Source organism: Mizuhopecten yessoensis, unplaced genomic scaffold (assembly GCF_002113885.1).
Source record: "Mizuhopecten yessoensis strain PY_sf001 unplaced genomic scaffold, ASM211388v2 scaffold10491, whole genome shotgun sequence".
NCBI classification, from domain to species: domain Eukaryota; kingdom Metazoa; phylum Mollusca; class Bivalvia; order Pectinida; family Pectinidae; genus Mizuhopecten; species Mizuhopecten yessoensis.
This window is the reverse complement of record NW_018408573.1, coordinates 7,245-17,531: the sequence shown is the minus strand read 5'-3', so window position 1 is coordinate 17,531 and position 10,287 is coordinate 7,245. Positions and strand designations below refer to the sequence as shown.

The 10,287-nt window shown below is 40.7% G+C and overlaps 1 protein-coding gene across 1 annotated transcript in view; it reads right to left on the bottom strand.

Annotated features, from left to right (window-relative positions):
• Positions 1–861: 861 nt before the first annotated feature.
• LOC110460853 overlaps positions 862–10,287 on the bottom strand; it is a 15,564-nt gene continuing 6,138 nt past the window's right edge. The window contains exon 2 of the mRNA XM_021514043.1: positions 862–1,075. Within this exon, the coding sequence (XP_021369718.1) occupies positions 862–1,075 (214 nt within the window). The remainder of the gene's footprint in view (positions 1,076–10,287) is intronic.

Genomic DNA, 10,287 nt, shown 5'->3' with positions numbered 1-10,287 from the left:
GGACTGTAGTTGTGTAGCTCTGGACTGAAGTTGTTAAGTTTTGGACTGTAGTTGTGTAGTTCTGGACTGTAGTTGCGTAGTTCTGGACTGAAGTTGTGTAGTTCTGGACTGTAGTTGTGTAGCTCTGGACTATAGTGGTGTAGCTCTGGAATGTAGTTGCGTAGTTCTGGACTATAGTTGTGAAGTTCTGGACTATACATGTAGTTGTGAAGCTCTGGACTGTAGTTGTGTAGCTCTGGACTGTAGTTGTGTAGCCCTGGACTATAGTTGTGTAGTTTTAGACTATAGTTGTGTAGCTCTGGACTGTAGTTGTGTAGCACTGGACTGTAGTTGTGTCGCTCTGAACTATAGTTGTGTAGTTATGGACTGTAGTTGTGAAGTTCTGGACTATAGGTGTGTAGCTCTGGAATGTAGTTGCGTAGTTCTGGACTGTAGATGTGTAGCTCTGGACTGTAGTTGTGTAGCTCTGGACTGTAGTTGTGTAGCTTTGGACTGTTGTTGTGTAGCTCTGGACTGTAGTTGTCTAGCTCTTGACTAAAGTTGTGTAGCTCTGGACTGTAGTTGTGTAGTTCTGGACTGTACATGTGTAGCTTTGGACTATAGTTGTGTAGCTCTGGACTGAACTTGTGTAGTTCTGGACTTTAGTTGTGTAGCTCTGTACTGTAGTTGTGTAGCTCTGGACTATAGTTGTGTAGAGTTGTGTAGCTCTGGACTGAACTTGTGTAGTTCTGGACTTTAGTTGTGTAGCTCTGTTCTGTAGTTGTGTAGCTCTGGACTATAGTTGTGTAGTTCTGGACTGTAGTTGTGTAGATCTGGACTGTAGTTGTGTAGCTCTGGACTATAGTTGTGAAGTTCTGGACTTTACATGTAGTTGTGTAGCTCTGGACTGTAGTTGTGTAGCTTTGGACTGTTGTTGTGTAGCTCTGGACTGTAGTTGTCTAGCTCTTGACTAAAGTTGTGTAGCTCTGGACTGTAGTTGTGTAGCTCTGGACTATAGTTGTGTAGTTTTAGACTATAGTTGTTTAGCTCTGGACCGTAGTTGTGTAGCTCTGGACTGTAGATGTGTCGCTCTGAACTATAGTTGTGTAGTTATGGACTGTAGTTGTAATGTTCTGGACTATAGGTTTGTAGCTCTGGAATGTAGTTGCGTAGTTCTGGACTGTAGATGTGTAGCTCTGGACTGTAGTTGTGTAGATCTGGACAATAGTTGTGAAGTTCTGGACTATACATGTAGTTTATAGCTCTGGACTGTAGTTGTGTAGCTCTGGACTGTAGTTGTGTAACTCTGGACTGTAGTTGTGTAGCTCTGGACTATAGTTGTGTAGGTCTAGACTATAGTTGTGTAGTTCTGGACTGTACTTGTGTAGCTCTGGACTATAGTTGTGTTGTTTCTGGACTGTAGTTTTGTAGTTCTGGACTTTGGTTGTGTAGCTCTGTACTGTAGTTGTGTAGCTCTGAACTATAGTTGTGTAGCTCTGGACTATAGTTGTGTAGTTATGGACTGTAGTTGTGTAGTTCTGGACTGTACTTGTGTAGCTCTGGACTATAGTTGTGTTGTTTCTGGACTGTAGTTTTGTAGTTCTGGACTTTGGTTGTGTAGCTCTGTACTGTAGTCGTGTAGCTCTGAACTATAGTTGTGTAGCTCTGGACTATAGTTGTGTGTAGCTCTGGACTGTAGTTGTGTAGCTCTGGACTATAGTTGTGTAGTTATTGACTGTAGTTGTGTAGCTCTGGACTATAGTTGTGTGTAGCTCTGGACTGTAGTTGTGTAGTTCTGGACTGTACTTGTGTAGTTCTGTACTATAGTTGTGTAGTTTAGAACTGTAGTTGTGTAGCTCTGGACTGTAGTTGTGTAGCTCTGGACTATAGTTGTGTAGCTCTGGACTGTATTTGTATAGCTTTGGACTATAGTTGTGTAGCTCTGGACTGTATTTGTATAGCTCTGGACTATAGTTGTTTAGTTCTAGACTGTAGCTGTGAATTTTTTGACTATAGTTGTGCAGTTCTGGATTATAGTTTTGTAGTTCTAGACTATAGTTGTGTAGTTCTAGACTATAGTTGTGTAGGTCTAGACTATGGTTGTTAAATTCTGGAGTTGTGGTGCTCTGGACTATTGTTGTATAGTTCTGGACTGTAGTTGTGTAACTCTGGACTGTAGTTGTGTAGTTCTAGACTGTAGTTGTGTTGCTCTTGACTGTAGTTGTGTAGTTCTGGACTGTAGCTGTGTAGCTCTGGACTGTAGTTGTGAAGCTATGGACTGTAGTTGTGTAGTCCTGGACTGTAGTTGAGTACTTCTGGACTATATTTGTGTAGCTCTGGACTGTAGATGTGTCGCTCTGGAATATAGTTGTGTAGTTATGGACTGTAGTTGTGTAGCTCTGGACTATAGTTGTGTAGTTATGGACTGTAGTTGTGTAGCTCTGGACTGTCGTTGTGAAGTTCTGGACTATAGTTGTATAGCTCTGGACTGTAGTTGCGTAGTTCTGGGCTGTAGTTGTGTAGCTCTGGACTGTAGTTATGTAGTTCTGGACTTTAGTTGTGAAGTTCTGGACTAAACATGTAGTTGTGTAGCTCTGGACTGTAGTTGTGTAGCTCTGGACTGTAGTTGTGTAGTTCTGGACTATAGTTGTGTCGCTCTGGACTAAAGTTGTGTAGTTATGGACTGTAGTTGTGAAGTTCTGGACTATAGTTGTGTAGCTCTGGACTGTAGTTGCGTAGTTCTGGACTGTAGATGTGAAGCTCTGGACTGTAGTTGTGTAGCTCTGGACCTTAGTTGTGAAGTTCTGGACTATAATGTAGTTGTGTAGCTCTAGACTATAGTTGTGTAGCTCTGGACTGTATTTGTCTAGCTCTGGACTATAGTTGTGTAGTTCTAGACTATAGTTGTGTAGCTCTGGACTGTAGTTTTGTAGCTCTGGACTATAGTTGTGTAGGTCTAGACTATAGTTGTTTAATTCTGGACTGTAGTTGTGTAGCTCTGGACTGTTGTTGTGAAGCTCTGGACTGTATTTGTGTAGCTCTTGACTAAAGTTGTGTAGCTCTGGACTGTAGTTGTGTAGTTCTGGACTGTACTTGTGTAGCTCTGGACTATAGTTGTGTAGCTCTGGACTGTAGTTGTGTAGTTCTGGTCTTTAGTTGTGTAGCTCTGGACTATAGTTTTGTAGCTCTGGACTATAGTTGTGTAGTTATGGACTGTAGTTGTGTAGCTCTGGACTGTAGTTGTGTAGTTCTGGACTGTACTTGTGTAGCTCTGGACTTTAGTTGTGTAGCATAGTTGTGTAGCTCTGGGCTGTAACTGTGTAGGTATAGACTATAGTTATGTAGATCTAGACTATGGTTGTGTAGTTCTCGACTGTAGTTGTGTAGGTCTGGACTGTAGTTGTGTAGCTCTGGACTGTATTTGTGTAGCTCTGGACTGTAGTTGTGTAGTTCTAGAATGTAGCTGTGAAGTTTTGGACTTTAGTTGTGTAGTTATAGACTATAGTTGTGTAGTTCTTGACTATAGTTGTGTAGGTCTAGACTATAGTTGTGTAGTTCTAGACTATAGTTGTGTAGGTCTAGACTATGGTTGTTTAATTCTGAAGTTTTGAAGCTCTGAACTGTTGTTGTATATTTCTGGACTGTAGTTGTGTAACTCTGGCCTGTAGTTGTGTAGCTCTGGACTAATGTAGCTCTTGACTTTAGTCGTGAAGTTGTGCACTAAACATGTAGTTGTGTAGCTCTGGACTGTCGTTTTGTTGTTCTGGACTGTAGTTGTGTAGTTCTGGACTGTAGCTGTGTAGCTTTTGACAATAGTTGTGTAGTTATGGACTGTAGTTGTGTAGCTCTGGACTGTACTTGTGAAGTTCTGGACAATAGTTGTATAGCTCTGCACTGTAGTTGCGTAGTTCTGGGCTGTAGTTGTGTAGCTCTGGACTGTAGTTATGTAGCTCTTGACTTTAGTCGTGAAGTTGTGCACTAAACATGTAGTTGTGTAGCTCTGGACTATAGTTGTGTAGCTCTGCACTGTAGTTGCGTAGTTCTGCGCTGTAGTTGTGTAGCTTGTGTAGCTCTGGATTGTAGCTGTGTAGTTCTGGACTATAGTTGTGTAGTTCTGAACTATAGGTGTGTAGTTCTAGACTAAAGTTGTGTAGTTCTAGACTATAATTGTGTAGTACTAGACTGTAGTTGTGTGGCTCTGAACTATAGTTGTGTAGGTCTAGACTTGAGTTGTGTAGCTCTGGACTGTAGTTGTGTAGTTATGGACTACAGATGTGTAGGTATGGACTATAGTTGTGTAGTTCTGAACTATAGGTGTGTAGTTTTAGACTAAAGTTGTGTAGTTCTAGACTATAATTGATATTTGTGTAGCTCTGGACTGTAGATGTGTCGCTCTTGAATATAGTTGTGAGTTGTTAAGTTCTGGACTGTAGTTGTGTAGCTCTAGACTATAGTTGTGTAGCTCTGGAGGGTAACTGTGTAGTTATAGACTATAGTTATGTAGTTCTAGACTATAGTTTTGTTGTTCTGGACTGTAGTTGTGTAGATAGTTGTGTAGTTCTAGACTATAATTGATAGTTGTGTAGCTCTGGACTATAGTTGTTTAATTCTGGACTGTGTTATAGACTATAGTTATGTAGTTCTAGACTATAGTTTTGTTGTTCTGGACTGTAGTTGTGTAGTTCTGGACAGTAGTTGTATAGATCTGGACTGTAGTTGTGTAGCTCTGGACTATAGTAGTGTAGTTCTAGACTATATTTGTTTAGTTCTTGACTGTAGTTGTGTAGTTATGGACTACAGATGTGTAGTTATGGACTATAGTTGTGTAGTTCTGAACTATAGTTGTGTAGTTCTAGAATATAGTTGTGTAGCTCTGGACTGTAATTGTGTAGCTCTGGACTGTAATTGTGTGGCTCTGGACTATAGTTATGTAGTTCTCTACTATAGTTGTGTAGTTCTGGACTGTAGTTGTGTAGGTCTGGACTGTAGTTGTGTAGCTCTGGACTGTAGTTGCATAGCTCTGGACTATAGTTGTGTAGCTCTGGATTGTAGTTGTTTAGCTCTGTACTATAGTTGTGTAGTTATGGACTGTAGTTGTGTAGCTCTGGACTATAGTTGTGTAGTTATGGACTGTAGTTGTGTAGCTCTGGACTGAAGTTGTTAAGTTCTGGACTGTAGTTGTGTAGCTCTGGACTGTAGCTGTGTAGTTCTGGACTGTACTTGTGTAGCTCTGGACTATAGTTGTGTAGCTCTGGACTGTAGTTGTGTAGTTCTGGACTTTAGTTGTGTAGCTCTGTACTGTAGTTGTGTAGCTCTGGACTATAGTTGTGTAGATTTGGACTATAGTTGTGTAGTTATGGACTGTAGTTGTTTAGCTCTGATCTGAAGTTGTTAAGTTCTGGACTGTAGTTGTGTAGCTCTGGACTGTAGTTGTGTTGTTCTGGACTGTAGTTGTGTAGTTCTGGACTGTAGTTGTGTAGCTCTTGACTATAGTTGTGTAGTTATGGACTGTAGTTGTGTAGCTCCGGACTGTAGTTGTGAAGTTCTGGACCATAGTTGTATAGCTCTGCACTGTAGTTGTGTAGTTCTGGGCTGTAGTTGTGTAGCTCTGGACTGAAGTTATGTAGCTCTTGACTTTAGTTGTGAAGTTGTGGACATAACATGTAGTTGTGTAGCTCTGGACTATAGTTGTGTAGCTCTGGACTATAGTTGTGTAGAACTACACAACTACATTCCAGCGCTACACAACTATAGTCAAGAACTACACAACTACTGTTTGAAACTACACAACTACAAAACAACTATAGTCTAGAAATAACTACACAACTACATGTAAAAGTGCAGAGCTATACACAGCTACAGTCCATAGCTTCACAACTGTGAAGCTCTGGACTGTAGGTGTGTAGTTCTGGACTCTGGACTGTAATTGTGTGGCTCTGGACTTTATTTGTGTAGTTCTGAACTATATTTGTGTAGTTCTGAACTATAGATGTGTAGTTCTAGAATTTAGCTGTGAAGTTTTGGACATAACATGTAGTTGCGTAGCTCTGGACTGTTGTTGTGTAGTTCTGGACAGTAGTTGTTTAGCTCTGGACTGTATTTGTCTAGCTCAGGACTATAGTTGTGTAGAACTACACAACTGTAATCCATAACTACACACCTATAGTCCAGAACATTACAACTACAGTCCCAACTACAGTCCAGAACAACTCAACTACAGTCCAGGACTACACAGCTACAGTGCAGAGCTACACAACTATATTCTAGAACTCCACAACTACAGTCCAAAACTACACAGCTACAGTCCAGAACAACTCAACTACAGTCCAGAACTTCACAACTTCAGATCAGGCAGTCCATAACTACACAAATATAGTCCAGAGCTATACAAATCCAGTCCAGAGCTACACAGCTACAGTGCAGAGCTATACACAGCTACAGTCAAGAACTACACAACTACATAGTATAGAACTACATAACTATAGTCTATAACTACACAACTACATGTTTAGTACACAACTTCACAACTAAAGTCCATAACTACACAGCTACAGTCCAGAACAACCCAACTACAGTTCATAACTACTAAAGTCCAGAGCTACACAGTACAGAGCTACACAACTTTAGTCTAGAACTACACGACAACAGTCCAGAGCTACGCAACTACATGTTATGTCCACCATTTCACAACTAAAGTCAAGAGCTACATAACTTCAGGCCAGAGCTACACAACACAATTACAGTCCAGAGCTAAACAACTACAGTCCATCACTACACAACTATAGTTGTGTAGTGTTCTGGACTGTAGTAGTGTAGTTATGGACTATAGTTCCGTAGTTCTGGACTATAGTTGTGGAGCTCTGGAATGTAGTTGCGTAGTTCTGGACTGTTGTTGTATAGTTCTGGACTGTAGTAGTGAAGCTCTGGACTGTAGACTGTATTTGTGTAGCTCTGGAGTGTATGGACTGTAATTGTGTAGCTCTGGAGTGTATGGACTGTAATTGTGTAGCTCTGGAGTGTATGGACTGTAATTGTGTAGCTCTGGAGTGTATGGACTGTAATTGTGTAGCTCTGGAGTGTAATTGTGAGCTCTGGACTGAAATTGTGTGGCTCTGGACTATAGTTGTGCAGTTCTGGATTATAGTTTTGTAGTTCTAGACTAAAGTTGTGTAGTTCTCTGGACTGTAGTTATGTAGTTCTATACTATAGTTGTGTAGTTTCAAACAGTAGTTGTGTAGCTCCGGACTGTAGTTGTGTGGCTCTGGACTTTATTTGTGTAGTTCTGGACAGTAGTTGTGTAGTTCTGAACTATAGTTGTGTAGAGTTGTGTAGCTCTGCACTGTAGTTGTGTAGGTCTAGACTATGGTTGTTTTATTCTGGACTGTTGTTGTGTAGTTCTGGGCTATAGTTATGTAGTGTAGCTCTGGACTAGTAGCTCTGGACTGTTGTTGTATAGTTCTGGGCTGTAGTTTTGTAGCTCTGGACTGAAGTTGTGTTGTTCTGGCCTGTAGTAGTGTAGTTATGGACTGCGGGTATGTAATTATGGACTTGTGTAGCTCTTGACTATAGAGTTCTGGACTATAGTGGTGTAGTTATGGACTATAGGTGTAACTGTGTAGTTATAGACTATAGTTATGAAGTTCTAGACTATAGTTTTGTAGTTCTAGACTATATTTGTTTAGTGTAGTTGTGTAGCTTGTGTAGCTCTGGAGTTGTGTAGCCCTGGACTTTAGTTGTGAAGTTTTGGACTTTAGTTGTGAAGTTTTGGACTTTAGTTGTGTAGCTCTGGATTGTAGTTGTGTAGCTTGTGTAGCTCTGGAATGGAGTTGTGTAGTTCTGAACTATAGGTGTGTAGCTCTGGAATGGAGTTGTGTAGTTCTGAACTATAGATGTGTAGTTCTAGAATGTAGCTGTGAAGTTTTGGACTTTAGTTGTGTAGTTATAGACTATAGTTATGAAGTTCTAGACTATATTTGTTTAGTTCTTGACTGTAGCTGTGTAGTTATGGACTTTAGTTGTGAAGTTCTGGACTGTAGTAGTGAAGCTCTGGACTGTTGTCGTGTAGTTCTGGACTATAGTGGTGTAGTTATGGACTACAGATGTGTAGTTATGGACTTTAGTTGTGTAGTTATGGATTATAGTTGTGTAGTTCTTGACTGTAGTTGTGTAGTTATGGACTGCGGATATGTAATTATGGACTATAGTTGTGTAGTTATGGATTATAGTTGTGTAGTTCTAGAATATAGTTGTGTAGCTCTGGAGTGTAATTGTGAGTATGGACTTTAGTTGTGTAGTTATGGATTATAGTTGTGGTAGTTCTATACTATAGTTGTGTAGTTCTGGACTGTAGTTGTGTAGGTCTGGACTGTAGTTGTGTAGCTCTGGACTGTAGTTGCATAGATCTGGACTATAGTTGTGTAGCTCTGGATTGTAGTTGTGTAGCTCTGGAGTGTAGTTGTGTAGGTCTGTACTATAGTTGTGTAGTTATGGACTGTACTTGTGTAGCTCTGGACTATAGTTGTGTAGTGATGGACTGTAGTTGTGTAGCTCTGGACTGAAGTTGTTAAGTTCTGGACTGTAGTTGTGTAGCTCTGGACTATAGTTGTGTAGCTCTGGATTGTAGTTGTGTAGCTCTGGAGTGTAGTTGCGTAGGTCTGTACTATAGTTGTGTAGTTATGGACTGTACTTGTGTAGCTCTGGACTGTAGTTGTGTAGTTCTGGACTTTAGTTGTGTAGCTCTGTACTGTAGTTGTGTAGCTCTGGACTATAGTTGTGTAGCTTTGGACTATAGTTGTGTAGTTATGGACTGTAGTTGTTTAGCTCTGATCTGAAGTTGTTAAGTTATGGACTGTAGTTGTGTAGCTCTGATCTGAAGTTGTTAAGTTCTGGACTGTAGTTGTGTAGCTCTGGACTATAGTTGTGTAGCTTTGGACTATAGTTGTGTAGTTATGGACTGTAGTTGTGTAGCTCTGATCTGAAGTTGTTAAGTTCTGGACTGTAGTTGTGTAGCTCTGGACTGTAGTTGTGTAGCTCTGGACTATATTTGTGTAGTTATGGACTGTAGTTGTGTAGCTCTGGTCTGTAGTTGTGTAGCTCTGGACTATAGTTGTGAAGTTCTGGACTATACATGTAGTTGTGTAGCTCTGGACTGTAGTTGTGTAGTGCTGGACTGTAGTTGTGTAGCTCTGGAATATAGTTTTGTAGCTCTGGACTGTAGTTGTGTAGTTCTGGACTTTAGTTGTGTAGCTCTGGACTGTAGTTGTGTAGTTCTGGACTGTAGTTTTGTTGTTCTGGACTGTAGTTGTGTAGTTCTGGACTGTAGTTGTGTAGCTCTGGACTATATTTGTGTAGTTATGGACTGTAGTTGTGTAGCTCTGGACTGTAGTTGTGTAGCTCTGGAGTATAGTTGTGTAGTTTTAGACTATAGTTGTTTAGCTCTGGACTGTAGTTGTGTAGCTCTGGACTGTAGATGTGTCGCTCTGAACTATAGTTGTGTAGTTATGGACTGTAGTTGTAAAGTTCTGGACTATAGGTTTGTAGCTCTGGAATGTAGTTGCGTAGTTCTGGACTATAGATGTGTAGCTCTGGAGTGTAGTTGTGTAGATCTGGACTATAGTTGTGAAGTTCTGGACTATACATGTAGTTCATAGCTCTGGACTGTAGTTGTGTAGCTCTGGACTATAGTTGTTTAATTCTGGACTGTAGTTGTGTAGCTCTGGACTATAGTTGTGTAGTTATGGGCTGTAGTTGTGTAGCTCTGTACTGTAGTTGTGTAGCTTTGGACTATAGTTGTGTGTAGCTCCGGACTGTAGTTGTGTAGTTCTGGACTGTAGTAGTGTAGCTCTCGACTATAGTTGTGTAGGTCTAGACTATAGTTGTTTAATTCTGGAGTTGTGAAGCTCTGGACTGTTGTTGTATAGTTCTGGACTGAAGTTGTGTAACTCTGGACTGTAGTTGTATAGCTCTGGGCTGTAGTTGTGTTGCTCTGGACTGTAGTTGTGTAGTTCTGGACTGTAGCTGTGTAAATCTGGACTATAGTTGTGAAGCTATGGACTGTAGTTGTGTAGTTCTGAACTGTAGTTGTGTACTTCTGGACTATAGTTGTGTAGCTCTGGACTGTATTTGTGTAGCTCTGGACTATAGTTGTGTAGCTCTGGGCTGTAACTGTATAGTTATAGACTATAGTTATGTAGTTTTAGACTATAGTTGTGTAGTTCTGGACTGTAGTTGTGTAGGTCTAGACTGTAGTTGTGTAGCTCTGGACTGTATTTGTATAGATCTGGACTGTAGTTGTGTAGTTCTAGAATT